This window comes from Lepisma saccharinum, chromosome 1, assembly GCF_977018435.1.
Source record: "Lepisma saccharinum chromosome 1, izLepSacc3.1, whole genome shotgun sequence".
In the NCBI taxonomy this organism is placed as follows: Eukaryota; Metazoa; Arthropoda; class Insecta; order Zygentoma; family Lepismatidae; genus Lepisma; species Lepisma saccharinum.
In genome coordinates this window covers 97616212-97639100 of record NC_139229.1, presented here as the reverse complement: position 1 = coordinate 97639100, position 22889 = coordinate 97616212, and the positions used below count along the sequence as shown (strand labels likewise).

The following is a 22889-nucleotide window of genomic DNA, read 5'->3' as shown; positions in this document are numbered from 1 at the left end:
TGCCACTACAAGAAAAATGGCCCTCGTATAATGACCCCAGAAAGAATATGTGGATTTATAATTAGTGTGTGCAAAACTCACTGAAAAAAATTTGATATAGGAATTGGTAGGGTGAGCCTGAACAGCTTTATTTTTTTTATTTTTTTTTGTGAGAACAATATTAGTTATTGCATCTTTTTTCTTTTTTGTAACTTGAAAGATAGTATTCTTTCAAATACGAGTATTTGTTGCATTGCAGGGACTTGTTGGACGAGGCCAGGGACTACCACTTGATGCCGGAGAGAAGACCTTTGCTTCAGAGTTTCAGAACTCGACCCAGATGCTGTAATTATGTGATGGGACATATATTTGCTGTTGGAGGATTGACCAAATCTGGTGAGTTGCTGGTGCCAAGTTCTCATTTAATTTAAGCTTTCAAGCAAGGAATGTTGTAACTATAATATTCATCTAGAAGAATACATAATAATATAACTAGGACTGAGCTGATACTAATGTATCGGTATCGGGAAGTATCGTTTGGAATTTAATTGCTAATCTGATGTTTGGATGTCTTGTGATGTCCACAAAAATCCAATCCAGCACTTTCGCAGAGTCTATATATCCTGAAAATTATGCAATATGCATACTCCCTCTGTCCCATAATTATTGTTCGGTACGCCTTTGTTTGTTGTCCCGTAATAATTGCCCGATATTCAAACTGTGGCATTGGTGTATACAGAAGAAGAAAATGAAACGGGAATGAGTCATACAACTTTATTACTCAAGGATCACTACAAATTGGCTGATCAAGTATCCAAAAGAACGTAAATATAAAGTAATCAATCCAGTATCAATACAAAGTGACCAAGAAGTTCGACAAAATAAAACATCAAGACGAAAGAGATTGTTGGTCCAGGAAGGTTGTCATACCATCAACGAGCTAGATCTAGTGCTGCTGTAGCCTCGTCGTAAATGTTCCGAGGACACTCCAAGCGAGATGGCAGGATATTGCGGCGGTTCAAGTGTGCTTTTTACATATGGGGAATCCTGTAGTTGTTCCCACCTTGGACGTGCATAATTTCAATGAGACAGGACTGCAAAGTGAGAAAGACGTTGTTGAGCTTGTCGCGTGTCAGATCAGAGAAAGATGTTTCAACAGCGGCGATCAACTCATCAATAGTTTGTGGAGCTGCCTGATGCTGGAGAGACTGAATTGCCCAGAAGTACCCCAGATCTAAAACATTCATGTCCGGACTGTTTGGTGCTTGCCATACAAGATCCAAAGTGATTCCACTAGCCGCTGCAGCATCCATCCAGGTGCGGTTATTGGGAACGATATGCGGACGTGCATTGTCCTGCGGAACGGACACCTGGATTCTCCCTGCATGCAGTCCACGAGGCCATTGTGCATCTATTGCTGGGATTAACTTGTTGATGAGCATGTCCCGGTAAACATCTTTGGTAACAGTTAATGGTTTGGTGACCATTGTACACTGGCGAACTTTAAAAAAAAGGTCTCCCTCCTCTCAGTTAGATTGGAAGCAACAAAAAAAACTGATATTGAATTGGAAACACTCCAGCATCAATGCCGAAACTCTATGCAAGATAAGGAAGAGCTGCACAGTTGTCAGTCTTGAACATCACACAGAAGAGCAATGTTAACCATGAGTCATCAAGGAATTATCACAGCGTTTCTTTCTGTGATCATTCAGCCTCGGAAGAAATATTTGTTGTCCATTTTGAGCTTTCTAGAGATCAGTTTCTGAGCTGGCGATTTATTTCCTTCATGAATGAAAATAGGTTCATCATTTTTTCGTTTCTTTTCTCTCTTTTGTCATTAGCTCTAAAACAAATATAAAAAGAAAACGAGCAAAGAAGGTAGTTTCTTTCGGCACGTGACAAGCATATGTGGTAACTTTGTTATTTTTACGAACATATTATATCCCTCTTGTTTACTTTCAATGATAAGGACGAATGTTAGAGTGACCAGAAAAAATGAACGAACACAATAAGCTCTTAAATATTACCCACGCTTCGAAAATAGATTCCGGCCCCAGTGGCAGAGTGGTTACCACATCACGCTTCAACGCCAGGCATCCCGCATTCGAATCCTGGCCTTGGCTTGGATTTGTGAGTGTCCATTCATCAATTTCATCATATCGTCACTAATCCCCATATTTGATTGAGTTTGTGTTTGAGTCCACTTTATGCACAGTAAGGCTAATCGGGACTGGACTTACAGTTTAAAGTGGGATCCGAACCACTATGTGCCTCCACCGGGTATCGAACGCGGGAACCCTTGTTCACAAGGTGTCGATGCTACCACTGCGCCATCGGCGAGGCCTCCCCCATATTTGCAACTTAGCCAAAAGTGGCACAAGAAGCGAACTAAAATAAAGCAAATCAATCAATCAATCGAACATAGGGTCTTTGGTTTCATAGAGCAGTATGCAAAGCACTTGGTCATGAAGACCCTCAAAATTGAAATAATAAGTGGAACAAAAAACCAACCTGATATTAGAGTATTTTAAGAGTTTAGGCAGATTAACAGTTCACGTCAACCTACAACAATTTCACCTGTATTGTGTTATATATGGTTCTGCCCTAATATTATTGAACGTGCTCTTGCGATAATAGTTACACATTTCCATCTTGCAACACACAACCTCGACTAGACACGATATGTGCATTTCCTTGCCCCTTTTCTGTATTTTTTTCTATTTAGGATATATTACGTTGCCTTTTTGCCTCTTGGTTAATCCGTGGCGATGAGAATGATTGATAACATGGGTGTGATGGGGCAAACATGCCTTAATCATGGTTCAAACTTAAGACCTCTGTCTTCAAAGCACGTTACAATCTGCCACGTGTGTCTTTTTATCTCCAGTCACCATTAATTTGAAGAGGTAGAAAACGACGTTACTCAAACAAATTGTATAAATAATTTCCATGACCATAAACATTAGTTGCACTTGTTGAGAGAAATCCATACCCTCGTAATGTTATAAGTAAACGTCGACCTAGTTGATGTCCCAGGAACCCTTCCTTGCACGAAAATCACACTGTGTCCACATGATTTACGACTGAACGCTTACTAAAGTAATAGAAATGTGCATCCCCATTTCCATTAATCGTTCACTCTTCGTCTATTTTGAGGTCAGTTAATTCGAACATACGACCCTAAGACAGCTACACACTGCGAAAAAAACTGCAGTGTCAACAAAGTAATTACTTGTTTGATTTGGTTTATTTTACTTCGCTTTTCTGCCACTTTTGGCTAAATGCGACGATGAGGATGAGCGATGAAATTATGAAATTGATGAAGGGCCAGTCACAATGAACACCGAACGAACACAATGCCAAGGTGGTGTTTAAGCAAGCTGTGTTAACCACTCTAGCCGGAATCCTTTTTAGCTAGGAGAAACCATTCCTTGACAGTGAACTAAGAACAGTTAATATGCATCACGTCAGAGTTATAATATTTTAAATTTCTAACAATCAATTGGGATTTACTCTTAACCATTTTTTTGCCTACATAAAAACTTCCACACAGTTAAGATCGTTTACACTAAGGACAACAGCATTGAAGTCTATGCTTTAAGGAATGATTAAGCACACTATGATGACGGAAAATAATAATTCACGTGACTATATTCATGCATTACATCGGTGAAACATTAATTTTCGTGCAGGAAGAAATATTGAAAAACGCAGGGACACAATGACGAATTGATTTATTTATTTTACTTCGCTTTTCTTCCACTTTTGAGTAATCACATAGATAAGGATGAAAGGTGTGTTAAGACGAAATTTGTGAAAGACAATCACAAACGTAGGACACAGCCCAAACTTCACAGACCATTATAATTGTGGCTAGACGCCAAATCCTCATTAGTCTGCAAATGGTACTCCATTGTCACAATGACGTAAGCATTCATAGAATAAATTTGTATATCATTCTCCCCCTCCCCCCAAGAAACGTGAGCTAAACTAGTGCACTTTCTGTGATATGTTCATTACTTCTCAGGAACCACTCATGGCCTTCAACTAGTTGATCCTCAAAAAAACTGCGGGTTAGGATGTTAACAGATATTTCAGGGACAGTATCCAAAGAATACTGTCACATATGCAGAATGCAAAACATTTCTATTTTTTCATTTCTACTACAACCCTGGCGAAAAAAAGGTGGCTGGAGCGTGGTGCTCATCGTATCACCTCCAAAATGGCCGAGCTCGAGAATATGCAGTGCTCTACTACCACATCCCCTAAATGTGCCTTCATGGTACATTGCTACCTAACCTTTACTACTACTAACTACTCATGCCAGGAATTTTGGTATTTTTTATACTTTTTTATTTGCCCATTGCTAACCTGGTTCATTCCCAGCCATAACAGCAATTAGTCGATGCAATAAAAATACGCCAAACTTAAAAAGAAACGGGTGTCGGTGTGCACGCACACACACATACACAGAGAAAGGGGGGGGGGGGTAGGAACACAAAAATCTTCCACAAACTGCGCAGATCATGCCTGACAAGACTCCAACAGAAAGCTTTCCGGAAACAAGTTTACGTGCGCATAAGGTAGTGATGGCCTTGTCTACAACTGCCTTCCCCCACTTTCTTATCCAATACAGGAGTAATGAAGTGTTTCCAACTACCTTCCATTATAACTAAGAGGAGCGAGACCTTTTTTTAAAGTTCGCCAGTGTACCAGCAGGATGATTCCTGCCGTTCCTCTTGGCAGGTTCCTTGCTGACGAACGGCCAAATGCCTAACTTAACATTAAACCACTGCTTGTGACCACGATCCCAATGAGGCGGGGCGACGGCAGCCAGAAACATGATCTTGTGAATAAACGATTTGCTTTTACATGTTCGCTGCGGGTCTGGTTCGTTGGGCAGTAAGTACAATTTCTGACCGTCCTTAATCAGGTAGAACCATTTTTCATCCACATGAACTGTCTTCATCATCATGTTGAACTTCGGATTTCCGCTTTCAGGACAAGCAACTGTAGTAGGATCCAGCATTGACAAGGCAAATTTTAGACGTTCCGTCTTGTTGCTATCTGTCAATAATGGCTTCAGTGCATTCGTATGCACTCTGATCTCGCCTGCCTTCACACGCCTGTGTAGGGTACTCTTAGCAACGTTTAGCGCCACTGCCATTGAACGAATATTCTGCCGCTTTCGCAGCGGTAGGTGCTTTAGTCATTGTAGGGCGAGATCCTTCTTCTTTGGTGCGACTGTGCCTTTCATCCGAGATGCAACCGCAGCACAAATGGCCCCATTTTTCAACGATTGCCGCCCCTGTTGCCAAATGCAACATGCTGTCCTCATAACATGAAATTTCTCTGCCGCACTTGTCATGGCACCTTTCTTCACTACACCAGCCATACTGTTTTCCAACACAAACTCGTACACTGCCTGTCGTTCACTGTCCGTGAGGTTCTTGCTACCCCTGTCGCTTCCTATCATGGGTTGTGTGTTCATGGCTGTTCTTCTCACACGTACTCACTGAAGGAGTGCTCTACTAATGATTTGCAGCATGCCTTGCTAGACCGGTTTGCATAGAGTGCCACACCGGTGTGTTGCAACCCCCTTTTGGTAATCGTCTGGGCGGTATTTGTTGCTCGTTGCGATAAGGTCACATTGTTCCTCTTCACAATCTTGAAGACTGATCTACTATGCTTCTCCTCATGCGTGTGCTTTCCATCTGCCTCTTCGTCTGTAATTCCTGTACTTCCATTTGGGCGTACCGGACTATAATTATGGGACAGAGGGAGTATAAAATATGAACGTTAGAAAAAACATCTTACCTCTTTTACCTATTTCCTTTAAGTTACTGCAAAAAACACAACATGTTTGCAGATATTTGTTCTTTTTTCAGCTCATAGGATTTAAAATGTAATATATATGTAAAAGTTGCAGTTATGAATTCCTCCACACACACTTGTTTACACTGCTGTTTTATGAATGAAAAAAAAAAGAAATTTCTTTCAAATCAGGATTGCACTCAAGTTTTCTTGAAACTACTCCTGTTTTTGGAAAGAATATTTTATACTCAGAAAAACTAATTCACAAGATACAATTGAAAGGTCAGGGGAGGTAGTGGTGTCATTTCCTGCCATGTGAATACTGTGTGGGACTGTTTTTTTGTTCATTTTCATTGACATGTTCAGCAACGTTTTGCAATTAAAATTTCATTTTTATGAATGTTGACTTACCAGTTTTTTTCACCTGACACTTCAATTGGATAATATTTTAAGGCAACAGTATCTGACACGTCATCTTCAAGATCATGTATCGACTCTCCATTGCATTCTCTTTCAAAAAGAGTAGTTGCTGAGTGTTCCCGCGAGAACAACAAAAGAACGAAAAATTAACATCAGTGATGGAAGGAAATAGTTATTTTAATAAGAAGGAAATACACCCAATGCAGAGACATAAAATATAATTTTAGTAGTGGTTGTGAACTCTAAAATATGCAAGAAGTTTATATATATATATATATATGATTCATATATGCATTTGAGTAGTGCAGATTAGACAGTTCTGCGCCCGAAAATGGGGCTCGGTGGGGCTCGCCAAACCTCAAAAACTCACTTTCTCTCCACGTTCTGCGCCTTATTTATTGCGCTGACGATGTTTCACAGCGTAGAAAACAGCACCAAAACATCAAAAACTCACTTTGATTATTTGGAGCTCACCAAAACCTCAAAAACTTATTTTTATTAATTGAGGTTCACCAAACCTCAAAAACTCTCATTTTCTCTCTATGTTCAACGCCTCATTTATTGCGCTGACACAACGTGATGAGTAAATAATGCAGTCTGTTATTCTTGAAGGATGAATGCACCTTATTGTAATTTTCCAAGCCCCGGTCAAATGTTTGTATATCGTGACCTTTGTAAACATCTCTCTCGGGAACGATGTGCCACACACACGCGCGTGCACGCCTATATTGTGACGCAAACAAACAAACAAATAATATTTTTTTTAAGATTCCTGGCCCCTAACCCCACTTCCGGTTGCCATTTTGGATTTCCGAACATAGGTTCTATTCATATTTTTTCTCACATATAGGCGTACGTGATGAATCCGCAAACAGATTTTTCCTAAGTCTTACCGTTTCCAAGATAACCCCACTTCCGGTCGCCATTTTGGATTTCCGATCATAGCTTCTATTCATACTTTTTCTCACGTATAGGTGTACCTGATGAATCACCAAACAGATTTTTTGCTAAGTCATGAATTGGAGGGTTCTATGACAACCTATATTAATTCTCGTAAGAGAACAGAACGTGTCCTACGGGGCAAGTTAAGGGGCATGTGCATGGCCAAAGGGGAAGTTTCTTTGCGCGCTCAAGCATGATTTAATTTTATTATATTTTCAGATTGACCACAAAACAAGGTGTTGACAGGCAGTGTGTATATATATTGTAAGAAGATGTTTTATTATCAACCTCTACTTCTTGCAGTACATCCTGGACACAGCGTTGCAGGTTAACAAAGGATTTTTGGTTAGTATATATATTTTTTTTAAAACTGTTCGGTTACTTGCTTGTTCCTGACATCATACACAAAAGTTTTCTCCGCGATGAGGATGACGCTACACAGAGTGTCGGCAGGCAAGGCATCGAATCCCCCTGCCTGGTAGTATGCTGCATCGGTCTTGGAGAGTTTTAGTGTTCCCACGGCAGTCGAGGTAATCCCGGGGTAGTCAACCCTATCGATGACGGTGCCGTGCTTTCTAACTTCCACCTGCGAGAATAGGTACGGCACAAAATTATCTACGAGTCTTAGGTTTGCGTTGGCAAGAAATGCTTCGCTGTTGTTTCTTTTTACTACATCAAACTTGACGTACAAATCAGCTCTGTGAGGGTGAATGAATCCATCCCCGACGTCCACATCGTATTCTATCTCTCGATTCGCTTTGTTAAGGTTGGCAAACGTGCGACGGTTGGGAGGGAAGGACTGCAACTCGTAACTTTCGATTTGTTCCATGATGGCTATTTATTATATGTTAATCTCCACGACGGCAGTGGTCGCGGCTCCTGCAAAATCAACTACCTCCCTCTTCTTGTTTGTTACTGCTAATTCTATGTTGTCTATGCGATTACGAGATGCAGGAAAGTATATCGGTGGGGAGGGTGTGTAGATAATTGGCTCCATGAACTCAGAGTTTGGTTTGAACGTAGCGATAATACCTGTCTGCTTGTGACTCCCTGGGATGCCGTCAGAGGATTTGGTGATCATATCTTGATCATTTTTTTTACAGAGCAGTTCGGGTAGGTTGTTATTTATAGACCCCACCCCAATTTTTTTTGTTTTGTGTTCATGGCGATGGTCGTACCTAATGCGGCGACCCGTTCGCCCAGCGAGACGTCTCTGCTGACGAGTCTCCCGAAAGCTGCGTGCTCTAATTTTCTGTCAGCATCATGACGTACATCGAGATCGGTATTGGTATTGTAGGCAATATTGTGATTCTTGCATGCAGCATCCAGGGGATTCACACCCTTGTCGCTTCTCTTTAGTCGCTGTTCGAGTTTGGTACCGGGGCCGCGGTACTGGTAACCTGGCAAGTGCATCTTGAAGGGTAGCTTGTTGATGATGTCGTTCACGAGACCTCGACCTTCGGCCATGTTCCAAAATTTCGGAGGTAGGGTGTTGATGATTTTGATGAGGTACCCTATGCCTTTGTCGTCATTCACAATGAAGTTGGCAAGCTTGGAGCTAACCATGTCCACAATTCCTACCTTCTTGTTGCGAAAGTTGCTGTTGCCTGCATTCTCCTCTCCTGCAATAACCAACAACCTGTCTATGAGCTTGCGCACGTCGTCAACCCACACAAACTCTTTGGGCAGGTTGTTGTAGAGTTTGACGCCGCTGCCTGTTTTGACCTGGTTCCATATCGGCTTGATGAGGTTCTTGTATTTTTTGCCGCTGCTAGATTTGACGCGATTCTGCGTAGCGTCGTTGTTTTGGTACAAGGCATCCGTCATGATCAAAATTTCCTTGTAACTTTGGTAATCTTCGTCTGTGTAATCTCTTGGCTGCGTTTTTGGTGATGAGTTCCCACAGTCCAACCGTGCCGGGATACCTGTTCCAGCTGTTTTTCTCACCCAAATTGACTTTCACGTTGTCACCCTCGAACGTGACTTTCGATTTTCCGATTTTCCAAACCACGCCCTCGTTGAGTTCCATGGTTGGGTACAATCCGAAAACCTCGTTTTTCTCGAACTAAACTCAACGGCCTGTTGATCAATCAATTTTCGGAACGTTGTTCTTCTTGCTGGAACAGTGACGATTTCGGATTCGCGACGAACGACATGACGAGGAAACCCAACGACGGAAAATACAGAAACAAAATTAACGACTTTCTAAACGTTGCAACGTCGTGAGAAACGTTTCTCTGACACTCTGTGTAGCGTCATCCTCATCGCGGAGAAAACTTTTGTGTATGATGTCAGGAACAAGCAAGTAACCGAACAGTTTTAAAAAAAATATATATACTAACCAAAAATCCTTTGTTAACCTGCAACGCTGTGTCCAGGATGTACTGCAAGAAGTAGAGGTTGATAATAAAACATCTTCTTACAATATATATACACACTGCCTGTCAACACCTTGTTTTGTGGTCAATCTGAAAATATAATAAAATTAAATCATGCTTGAGCGCGCAAAGAAACTTCCCCTTTGGCCATGCACATGCCCCTTAACTTGCCCCGTAGGACACGTTCTGTTCTCTTACGAGAATTAATATAGGTTGTCATAGAACCCTCCAATTCATGACTTAGCAAAAAATCTGTTTGGTGATTCATCAGGTACACCTATACGTGAGAAAAAGTATGAATAGAAGCTATGATCGGAAATCCAAAATGGCGACCGGAAGTGGGGTTATCTTGGAAACGGTAAGACTTAGGAAAAATCTGTTTGCGGATTCATCACGTACGCCTATATGTGAGAAAAAATATGAATAGAACCTATGTTCGGAAATCCAAAATGGCAACCGGAAGTGGGGTTAGGGGCCAGGAATCTTAAAAAAAATATTATTTGTTTGTTTGTTTGCGTCACAATATAGGCGTGCACGCGCGTGTGTGTGGCACATCGTTCCCAAGAGAGAGGTTTACAAAGGTCACGATATACAAACATTTGACCGGGGCTTGGAAAATTACAATAAGGTGCATTCATCCTTCAAGAATAACAGACTGCATTATTTACTCATCACGTTGTGTCAGCGCAATAAATGAGGCGTTGAACATAGAGAGAAAATGAGAGTTTTTGAGGTTTGGTGAACCTCAATTAATAAAAATAAGTTTTTGAGGTTTTGGTGAGCTCCAAATAATCAAAGTGAGTTTTTGATGTTTTGGTGCTGTTTTCTACGCTGTGAAACATCGTCAGCGCAATAAATAAGGCGCAGAACGTGGAGAGAAAGTGAGTTTTTGAGGTTTGGCGAGCCCCACCGAGCCCCATTTTCGGGCGCAGAACTGTCTAATCTGCACTACTCATTTGCATATGCAATATGACCCGGTGGAGGCACATGGCACAGTGGTTCGGATCCCACTTTAAACTGTAGGTCTAGTCCCGATTAGCCTTACTGTGCATGAAGTGGACTTAAAACACCAACTCAATCAATCAATCAAAGCATATGCAATATGGAAAGTGCGTAACTATCCGGGATCTAGTGATCAACAGCAATTCATCTAAATACTCTAATTCCTGTTGGTATGGCAATAATTATTGTGGCTGCATTGGGTATGTATTTTGCACATTATTTCATGTATTGAGGTGTTAGCTATTACTTATAATATTTTTTGGGTGATGTACTGTGAAGCCAGAAGTGAAAGTGCTAATCTCTGGCTAAGACATGATGTAACATTGTTTTTGTCTTACCATGCATTTCATCAGTACAACATCTAACTTTAAAAAAATACGAGGGCTGTTCAGTAAATAAGGCAACAAGACACCTCATGTGCATACATTTTCTTCGTACTTTAATATTTTGAACAATCATTGAATCCTTGCAATAAAGGAGAACTATTTAAAACCATGAAAGAACTTAGTCACAAAATTTGAGCAATTATACCTGGAATTATTCTTATACTTCTATTTTATCTCTAGAGTAGGCTACATTTGATGATTGCACCTCTAGCATCAATTATATTGCATTTTTTTCTGTTATGATACCAAGTATTCTTGCAGGTGATTCCCTGAGCACTGTAGAGGCTTTTGATCCAATCATTGGTCGATGGCAGATGGCTGAGGCGATGAGTATGCTACGCAGCCGAGTAGGAGTGGCGGTCATGAGGAATAAGTTATATGCAATAGGCGGGTATAATGGAACTGAACGCCTGTCAACTGTAGAAGTCTTCGACCCTCAGAAGCGAATCTGGAACAGGGTAGCTTCCATGCATTGCAAGAGAAGGTAACTTCTGAATATGTTGTAAACATTTATGCTGTTGAAAGTATCAGTTTGAATTGAATCTGTGAAAGTTTCTGATGCTTCTGAGGTCAAAGTAATCTCATGGAGGTCCAAAATTTTGGGAGGGGCTATGCCAGTGTGTGTGAGAACTGTGCATGAATATCAGGAGATTTTATTCAATTTGATTTTATTACAAATGTTGATTCAAGGTATTAGTCTTGCTTTAAGTATTATAGGATAGTGATAAAATTACAAGCAAATTTGCCAACACACGTACACACCACTAAGCCTTTATGTACTTAAATTACTGAGGGAATTAAATAAATCATATCAATCAATCAATTGCTGTTCTGAATAGTTGGTCCTATTCCTGGTGTAGAAGAAGATCTCTGTGATCAGAAGTATCCGGATACCCATTTGAAAATGAAGTACAAGTTTAGGCCACCCTCCATCAGGAAGCATATTTACAAACCCTACAGTGCTGCAGAACCTTCAGCGATATGTGACTACTGATTGGCTGTCATTCCGGAAGTTAATACATTTCATTATCCAGTGTTTCTTCAAAATAATTGGTGTAAGACAAATTCTAGATGGCAGGATTCAAATTTACAGTGTAGATTTCAGAGATCGATCCCAACAAGACAAGAAACCCCCTATTAGCATATTTTTGTAATTAATGTTTTGAAAGACAGGAAAACAAAACTCTTATGACTTTACCTATTTAAAACAATCTCAATTCGAAGTTTTAGTTGTTTTCCCAGTCTATCGTAGTGTTTATTACATAATTTATTGCATTTTCAATATCATTTTCAAAGGTTCTTGATATTGTTAAACCGGTTCAACAATATTATACTTCTACTTTCAGAGATATTCAAAATTCATATTGATTTTTATCACCAGAAAACAATTGCATTGAATTTTTTACACTTTTTTAAAAAAAAAATCTTCACATAATTTCGACACTTTTATTACAAACTTTATTACTAAATAATTACGAGTCTGGTTTTTTATCCTTTTCTTGTAAACAAACAAACAAGTAAAGATGGTGCACACAGCCAATAAGAAAGGGTTATATCCACTTGGTTCTGCAGCACTCTAGGGTTTATAAATACGCCATCGGGAACACTGGTAGTCAATACGGTGATGGCCCACCCTTAGCCTTGATGACAGTCTTCACTCTCACATGCATACTTTCAGTCAGGTGGCAGAAGGTTTCCTGGGGAATGGCAGCCTATTCCTCGTGGAGTGCTGAAATGAGAAGAGGTATCGGTGTGGTCTAGCACAAACTCTGCGTTCCAAAACATCCCAGAGATGTTCTGTGGGATTCAAATCAGGACTCTGCGCAGGCTAGTCCATTAGTGGGACGACGTTGTCGTCAAACCACTCCTCCCACAAGCCCTGCAGTTTAGACGGGTGCTCGCTCATGTTGAAAGACACAATGGTCATCCCCGAACTGGTCTTCGACGGTAGGCAACATGAAAGTGGTTAAAATGTCAACATAAGATTGTGCCGTGACATTGCTACGTAAAGCAACAAGGGAGCCTAGCCCCCTCCAGGAGAAACATCACCACACTGTAACCACGTCACCCCCGAATTTCACTGTCGGCAATATACAGGCTGGTAGATGATGTTCACCAGGCATTCACCACACCCACACCCTACCCTACCATCGGATCGTCACATTGTGTACTGTGATTCATCACTCCACACAATGGTTTTCCACTGTTCTATGGTCCAGTTTCGACACTCCTTGCACCACTTGAGGCGGCGTTTGGCATTTGCCTGTGTGATGTTTGGCTTATGGGCAGCTGCTCGGCCATGGAAACCAAGTTGCCGAACAGTCATGGTACTTGGAGTAAATCCTGATGCAGTTCGGAATTACGTGTGTGATGATGGTGATGGATGATTGACGATTACGCTGTACGATCCTCTTCAACACTTGACAATTGTACACGTCCCTTCACGTTTCCACTTCACTAACATCGGAAACAGTGGACCTAGGGATGTTTAGGAGGGTGGAAATCTCATGCACAGACTTCTTACACAAGTGGCACCTGACCACGTTGAAAGTCTATGAGTTCCTCAGACCGTCCTATACTGCTCAGGGTTCCCACACACCTGGGAAAACCTGGAAATCTCAGGGAATTTGAAAAGAATTAAAATTCTCATGAAAATCTCGGGGAAAATCATCTAATTGCTCAAAGAGTCCCAATGAAGAACATCTGAAATACTAGAATATGCTCCTGCCTTTTGATAATAATTACAATAGTTACAATAACACTAATTGTTACAACTTCAGTAATTTGCTGTATACAAGCTTCTTTGAACATATAGGTTTTAGATGTATGTTAATTTTGCATTGCAGATTAGTTACTAGTGTGTCCTTTTGGAAACTTCAGTTTCTCAAAGGTTTAATTCAAAATTAATCATGGTACACAAGCATATTTTACATGGTCCAGTTTCTATTATGTCTGTTAACACATACTTCAAAGTTTTAGTGAATACTTACTGCATCTTGTCTTGACATCAATTTTTCACTTCCAAGCAGCCGTTCATTCATGCTCGTCTTGGGTAGAGGCTTCTGCTGCCATTTACTTCACATGCGTGGTACGCAAAAGTATTGTTCACTAAATTACTTCAATGTTAGGTTAGGCAGGTTAGGTTTAGGTCTCTTGGTATTAATAAAAGATCCCTAATTGCTAGGTGGGTCAGGTTTAGTGCTCTCAGCATAATAATAATATCCCTAAATGCTTCTAACACCGAATAAGCTACTTTTGAAATCATAATTTCTCCAGTAAATACTACTTAGTGAAACTTCTAACTGTGCTATTAGCTTGTCCAACCTTGAAACTTACTCCCACAACTGTTTCCAGTATTCTAAAGTACTTCCAAATAATCCTTTAAACTTGCAAAATATTATTACCTTGTGTGCTGTAATACAGTTTGAAAATGTGTTGAACTCTTGCGAATATCTGCAACCTTAGTCCTCAATTATATTCACACGCATAAGCCATTTTATTCTTGAATTAGTTTTGTTATTAGTATCAGAAAGTGAACTGTTACGATGTTTTTTCAGACAACCAAAAATCAATTGTTTCTTTCACTTCCTCAATTAGTTATATGACAAAGTGATACAATGGGTTTTCTCTTTAACGCTAGAACACTACCCCTACTAAGAGAAATGTGTTCACTTTACCCTTTGTAAATTTTACAATGATACTTTATTTTTATGTATCTACAAAACCGTCCGTAATTTTGTTAGTTTCTCATTTACTTTTTTTTGTTTACAATTCTTCTTACTTAACTGTCTTGGAAGTGCAAAAGTTTTGGGTTTTTACTGTAAAATATTTTACACTGGCAACACTGTTTCTGACTGCTGCTTATCAGGAAATCTGTAGAATCTGGAAATCTGTAGGTCCAGTCCCGATTAGCCTTACTGTGCATAAAGTGGACTTAAAACACTAATTCAATCAATTCAGCCAAAAAATTATGGAACATGGGGGACATTTTTAAAATAATTCTCCCCGATTAAAAACAAAAATATTGCCTGGTCTGATTGCACCTCCTGCAAGTACAGTAACCAAAGACTATTGTTCAATTTTCAGAAAATTTGAGATGAGTGTTTTTGAGAAAATGATTTCTGAAAAAAGGTCAAAATGGATTATTTTTTAATTTTTTACAAAGAATTTTCTACATAACGTTAGAAGTTAGTGCAGAAATATCATTGCAAATAGTTAGTCCAGTTCCCTTATTCTATTATCCCAGCAAAACTTATGTCCTGTTGTTCTTCAATTTTTCAAAAGAAAAAAAAAAGAAAGAAAAATTTAACTTTGAAAAAAATTTCAAATTTTCGTATTTTGATTCTTAATTTTAGAGTTGAAGAGGGTTTCATAAATATGTTCCATAATAAGGTTTTGGAAGTACTTTGAACAAGCTTTCAAACAAAGGAAACCTTAAGTCTCTACCATTTTTTTTATTTTGATTTATAGTGGTTTCAATATTGCATTATTTAACTTGCATAATTTTATACCAAATAGTGTCTTCTTTGTGAGCTTGTAACACTAACAAATCAACAGAAAAGGAAAATATTTTATTATTGTACATGTATCATGTGATTTTTTTCCAGCTGATTTTGAAATTCAAAGGTGACATGTATGTATGTTTGAGATGAAATGGTCCTGGTGTTAAGTTATAGATACTAATACTTTTTGTTGGTGAAATATGCAAATTATAGGCATTCACAAACATTTAAACTTTGATGCAATTAGAAAACAATAATAATTTCAAGATTGATTCATTTTGTAATTTACGTGGAGTAGGACCATGTTTTGTGGAATGGCCCACAAACGTTTAAAAATAAGTCTGGCGGGTTCATATGGTACACTTTCATATTAAAGTAACCATGCTCATAATGCTTTCATCTTGCTTGTAGTGCAGTTGGTGCTGCAGCTCTCAATGACCGACTGTATGTGTGTGGTGGTTACGATGGTGTTACGTCTCTTAACACCGTAGAGTGCTACTACCCAGACAGAGATGAGTGGTCTATGGTGACAAGTATGACTAAACATCGTAGTGCAGGAGGTGTAGTGGCATTTGAAGGACACATTTATGCTTTAGGTGGTCACGATGGGTTGTCTATTTTTGATTCGGTAAGTAGATTAAATTATAATTAATTTATTATTATATTTTATTTGTTCCTCTTGTAGTTTACGGTAGGTACAAGCATGTAAGAACACATTTTGATGTAGCATTTCAGGAGAATGCAATGCTCCCTTCTTCAGACATTTATTTTTAGTTTGAATAATGTTACAGTTACAACAATGGGATAAATTTTACCCATCGGCATACCTAGTCGTCAAATCGACGGATTCCCGATTTTCATCATGTAGTTTCTTTTTCTGCCAATAGATGGCAGAGGTTTTATGATCTTTCGAATCTATGACATGTATGTTTGTGCTGCTAAGTTTTTCATACCATTTCAAACATGTTTTGGTTAGTAATTTCTCATGTAAACAAACCTTCATTTGTTACATTTTGCAAACATGTTGCATAAGGATGTTGTAGAAGATTCTGTGATTGAATAGTCGCTTTTCAATAGTGATGATGAGGAAAATGTGGATTTTGGAAGTGGAGATGAACACAGCAATTCGTTTTGTGTTAGTGAAAGTGAAGAAGTAGTGAAAGTAGTGAAAGTGGGGAAGAGTGCAAAGTATTACTACACATGCCGGAATGCTTTAAGGAGTATACGAAACTGAACTATCTATTAGGCGAGTTTCTATTTATTTGTTAAGTAAACTGCATATGTACATACTTATTACTGTACTTTCACTTCAATATACAAAATTTTCATATAAATTGCTTGGATAGTTTTTACAATATTTGACATCTTGTCTTGCTGTGCAACCATCACGGGAGATGGCCAAATTTAAATGGTATTTCATAGCAAAAAATTTGGCATTTAAATGGTATGCGGATGGGTTAACAAAAAACAAAGAGAAGCAGCTGTATAATGCATCTTATCAGTAATGTTACATTGTTGGAATCAAACAACTCAACTGTGAAAGATCTTATCAAATTACAATCATGGAACCCAAATATCACCAGCCCTTTTCAAATCTTCCTCTTTTCTGCAAAGGTTCTTCATCTCTTCTGTTGGATTATGTGCCGGATTACTTCATTTTGAAAAAGAAAACTCAATAGTGATTTTACAGTGCCAATCTCGTTACTTAATTTCTTTATATGTTGATCTGCAATGAAAAAAGCCTCCTTGTATATTGACCCCTATGATAATAATATGCAGGAGACCCAGGGTGCTGATCTAAGGTTTGAATTTTTCCGGCCTTGTGCCCTGCATAAAGTGGCTCGGGCTCATCCAGCCTCCAATCAATAGGTACATGGGGTAACCCTGGGGGTGGGGGGGGGGGTAAAGGCGACTGGAGAATGGTGTGCTGATCACATCACCTCCAAAATGGCCAAGGTCGAGAATGTGTGTGACCCTACCCCCACATCCTCTAAATGTGCCTTTATGGCAGGATGCTATATGCACAGGGAATTTTATCTTACCTTAGCTATGATGATAATATTACTCATATTATTATTATAGGGGAGTAAGCCAATATCATGTTTTATGTTTGAGTTTTTAAAAATTTAAACCACGCATTTAACATTGTTGCATGATACTTTGTCATAGTTTCTAAAATACACAAATTAAAAGTAAGATTTGCACACTTACAGCTATTCATGAGATATGAGATACAAAGCAGTGCAAACATGTTTCATATGGCACTTACACCCTAGCATTAGGTGAGCAAAACTAGAATTATAGACTCATATTTAAGTGCTATCATTGCATTGAACATGCTGTCCAACTACACTACATGTTTCTACCTCTCTCCACTTCTACATGTACAGGGTTTCTATAAATTAGTTTTACAAAAGTAACTGTTAATTGTGAAGAAAGTGAATGTGTAACAGAAAAGGTTTATACATCAATGAATACATCATATCTTCAAGTTTATTGTCGCACGTTGTTAGTTTCAGATGCCGCCATTCCATGGCTACCTCATTCACCTGATTGGACCCCATGGATTTCTCTATCTGGGGTTACATTAAAGAACATGTGTTTGTTCCCCCTCTTCCCAGCAACATCGACAGGGTGGCCACGGAATCGTACCACCACAACCAATCCAAGTAGGTACTTGTGTACGATAAACAGACGCTCATGTCTCCAGTGGCGGCATCTGAAACTAACAACTTGCGGCAATAAACTTGAAGATATGCTGTATTCATTGATGTATAAACCATTTCTGTTACACATTCACTTTCTTCACAATTAACGGTTACTTTTGTATAACTAATTTATAGAAACCCTTTATATTATTGGCCAATAATAGAAAAAGTGCTTCCCGGGTTCGAATCCCGGCCTGGGCATGGAAGTTTGTGAGTGTCTATTCATCAGTTTCATTCCCTTCTTCGCAATTAGCCAAAAGTGGAAGAAAAGTGCAGTAAAATAAAGCAAATGAATGAATCAATCAATCAATAAAAAAGTACTGATTTATGGGTCCCAATCCTAATATGGTATGGATTCTTTTTTTCATGCTTTATGTAAAGTTTGATCTTTTGCAGTGATTGAAGTGTTTGTTGAGCAATGTTTATATTTAATTAACAGGTGGAGAAATATGATCCTCATTCTGGGCAGTGGACTCAAATGATACCCATGCTAACTAGAAGGTGTCGATTGGGTGTAGCAACACTCAATGGGAAACTCTATGTGTGTGGTGGATATGATGGCTCTACTTTCCTACAAACAGTAGAAATGTATGACCCCATCACTAGTCAGTAAGTAATTAATATATTATATTTAAATAAGTAAATACATGTAAATGAATTACTAACTTTTTCGTGAGACTTACTTACCATTACAAGTAGATTGTACATATAAGCATGATTCAGCATTTATACACTTTTATGAATAACATTTTAAGGCAACATTTTCAGTGTGAACAAGCCTGTAAGGAAGTGGCTAATATGTAGGCTGTTTGGAATGTAAAGAATGTTTCACTGGTGTTTTATTTCTATTATAACTAATTAATCTATATGAGGTACGTAATAAATATATACAATAAATAATTTTTGGGGTAAACCAAGCAACATTTTCAGAATACGTCACTGATTCTTTTCAGCGCATGGTGTTAAGTAAATTTTTTATTGGTGCTGGTAAAAATCTCGTTAGAAATATGTTGACATTATGTTTTTTTCTGGCAGGTGGAAATTTGTCGCTCCAATGAATGTGATGAGAAGTAGAGTTGCTCTTGTTGCAAACATGGGGAAGCTTTGGGCTATAGGAGGCTACGATGGGGTGTCGAATTTATCCACAGTTGAAGTCTATAACCCAGACAAGGACGTTTGGTCATTCGTTGCATCAATGTGTGCACATGAAGGTGGCGTTGGAGTGGGAGTGGTTCCAATTTGCTAGGAACTTGGTTTTCAAGTTCCCAAAGCAAGCATAAAGTTGTTTATGCTTGAAAAGTGTGATAAAATGCTTACCACTGCACTTAATTGTTTAGATTATGAAATTCTGTTCTTTAGAGCTAAAGAATGTTATCTCTGGAGGTACTCCAGTGCTAATTGATTTTCTGTTAATAGTTTTGTCATGCTGGTAACCTACATACCCATGTGATGGAAATGTAGACATTTTTCTTAATAATCTTAGTGGCTATCGTGGATGTGTCAGGATGGTAAAGAAAATAATCATGATATTCAGGAAATTCTCATGAAACCAATTTTTTTGGGATTCCCTTGGAAATCAAAATTTCCCATCGAGTATTACATGACTATATCTCCCTGAACTAATTGTTGAGTATTACATGACTATTTCTCCCTGAACTAATTGTGTCTGATATTTCTGGATGAAATTTCTGAACTAATTGTGTCTGATATTTCTGGATGAAATTTCCCAAGAACCAGAGAAACAATAGGAAATTTCCAGATCCTGCACACCCACAGAGAACGTACAGTCCTGTTCATATAAGTGGCACATTTTATAGGGTTTAACAGTTGAAATATGTGCCACTTTATGTTAACAGGAGTGTACAAATGATAAATAACTTTTAAACGTGGCAACACAAAAGATATGAAATTTTAACACGTGATGCTACTTGTAAATTTTTTAAAATATGAAGTGTTTCTGCCACTAGCTTGAAGCTATTAATCTAATTTATTAATTTGTACCATTAGAATTTAATCATTAAAAGGGAACCCAAATTTAATCATGCATATGATGTTGTGTTAGTGACTTACACTTTTTTTGATTACAATTTGTTAATGACGAAATAAAAGCTTTCCTAAGCAAATTGAATTAATTTTACCTTGACATGCAAAAACTACAACACTTAAACACACTCACAAGAAGTTTTATCAATTTTTACAAAAACTCATATTTGCATTATGTAACTTTGGACGATCATCTACATGTGAAGATGTAAATGTGAGTTTGATGGAGTGATATGTTCACTTTTTTTTACTGTGATATGTTCAGTATGGAATGTATCTTTAGATGGAACATATCACACAGAGTTAGTGTCATGAATCCCACGTTTGTAATTATGGGATAACTATTATAGATTCAAAATGATTTGTTTATACTGTTAGGTTCAGTAGGACAAAACCAAAAATAATTTGTGATATGTATATTGTGTTTGTAGGTACTGGAAGGAACGTATGTTCCTTTCAATGCATCCCATTACAGTGTATTATGAGAAAGTATAAATTCATTGTATCAACAAAATCATAAGGTTTGGTAGTCTGTAGAGGAAGAGAAAAATAGATTAATACAGTGCTCAAAAAAAGTTTTGCATATTCAGGGTTTGTGATCATTTTATTGTACTAGATACATGGAATCATATTCAAGAGTACAGGGGAGACATACAGACAGAAAACAGTGCAGCCATGCAGAAGAAACAAAATCACACCAGAAGCACAAGATTGAAAATGTGGGATGCGAAACACAAAAGAAAGGCAGTGCAATACCGTGTATAGCCACCTCGAGCCTGAAGGCATGCTTGAACACGAGGGGGCATGCTAAGGATAAGAGCATTCAACTTCTCCTGAGGAAAACTTCTCCTGTCCCACTCTTGAATGGCAGCCTCCAGCAATTGCGCCTTGTTCACAGGAGGATTTTCACGGCTGACAATTGCTCGGGACTCAAATCGCATGCAATCATAATATGCAAAACTTTTTTTGAGACCTGTACATAATTGGTTTCACTTTGTTTCTGTCTACATGTGTAGTTTTATTTCCACATGTGCTTTTATAGAGAGGATGCAATTGTTACTTCTATAGAATGGAAGTAACAAACATTCATGAGCATTCATATATAAAGCTAAATCTAAAGTAGGAAATTAGATTTTACTTATTGCAGTGAGCAAACATTGATGTTTTTTACTAATTGTAAGACTGACTAAGTTTCAAATGACTTAATCTTTACCTAGTCTAAAAATTGGATCTGTATTTGCAGGTGATTTAGAATACCTGTTAGAAATAGATTGTGTTCTATATTTTTTTTAAAATAGTAATGAATTTCTTTAGCTCTTGAAAATCTTCTGTTTGAATCATTCCTCTAAGGGAGCATCCAGACCGAAGCAACAAGTGACACCTCTCTTGGAAATGAACTCTCAGAAACATAGGCATGAGCAAACCCTCTGATTAGGGGGGGGGGGCAAAAGCCTTGATGAAAGTTCAGTCGGGAAAGAAAAATCTCATTTTATCTCACTCTTTTACTTTTATTGCATTGATTGATATATGTGTGTGTGTGTTTGTGTGTGTGTGTGTGTGTGTGTATATATATATATATATATATAATGGATAAAAGCAAGGAGGGCCAAAAGGGCTAAGTAAAAATCAAAGAAGGTAAAAGGAAACACTCACCGGACAGTAGAAAAATTCAAAATTTTTCTACTGTCCGGTGAGTGTTTCCTTTTACCTTCTTTGATTTATATATATATATATATGTATATATATATATATATATATATATATATAATATATATATATATATATATATATATATATATATATATTATATATATATATATATATATATATATATATATATATATATATATAACATATTTAAATACATTACATAATCAATTCATCTGCCCCATAACAAACCAAATGCAAAAATTATATAAATTTTCTTTGCAATGTGTGCGCTCCTAGTCCTCCAAAACCAAACTGTTATAGCAGCAACTGTCTGAAGTACTTAGTTGTTCTTACTTGTCCCTCTGGTAATTCACAATGCATTACAGAAAAGAAAGAAATTGCGAGCAATTTATCGATCCAAATTTATATAAATTGGAAACAGTATTGATTTAATAACGCACAAAAAAAAAATCATGGGATGCCATGGCATTCTTGTTTACAAATTCTCTCATTCGGATCGGTCGGCGTAGAGGGACAACTCTCGCAGCCCCGTAGCTGCTACTGCCCTGAACTTGACAAGACTGTAAGAAAAGCAGACATTGCAAGCGAAGTGATCAAGAAAATTTCACGAAATGAATTTTTATTTGTATAAAATTTGTGCCCCCCTGCAGGTGCTCCTGGCCATCCCGAAGAAATAATTTAAGATTGTCCTGCTACTCTTAGATTTTGCTAGTCTTGAATTCTTTTACTTCAATTTTTGCCCCCTATAATTGATTTACATCCAAGGTTGGGAAAAGACAATGCCCCCTTGTGGTTGTGCCACTGAACCCCCTTCTCCCGTAGTTGCTTCGAACTTTCATCAGCTTGAAAATACTTCATTTTCTTTAACAGTATAATATAGTTTAATAACAGCAATAAGATTCATCTACATTAAATTTCTAAGTGATAGTATATTAATATAGATCGCCTTGTAATCAAGGGGTCCCGGGTTCGATACCCGGTGGAGTCACAAGTGTTTCGGATCCCACTTTAAACTGTAGGTAAAGTCCCGATTAGCCTTACTGT

The 22889-nt window shown here is 38.2% G+C and overlaps 1 protein-coding gene across 1 annotated transcript in view; it reads left to right on the top strand.

The window, feature by feature from the left end:
- KLHL18 (Kelch like family member 18) overlaps positions 1–21719 on the top strand; it is a 44939-nt gene extending 23220 nt beyond the window's left edge. Inside the window, exons 6-10 of the mRNA XM_083134881.1 lie at positions 239–375; positions 11183–11405; positions 15835–16051; positions 18571–18740; positions 19167–21719. Of these exons, the coding sequence (XP_082991007.1) occupies positions 239–375; positions 11183–11405; positions 15835–16051; positions 18571–18740; positions 19167–19377 (958 nt within the window). The 3' untranslated portion in view covers positions 19378–21719. The remainder of the gene's footprint in view (positions 1–238; positions 376–11182; positions 11406–15834; positions 16052–18570; positions 18741–19166) is intronic.
- The last annotated feature ends 1170 nt before the right edge of the window (positions 21720–22889 follow it).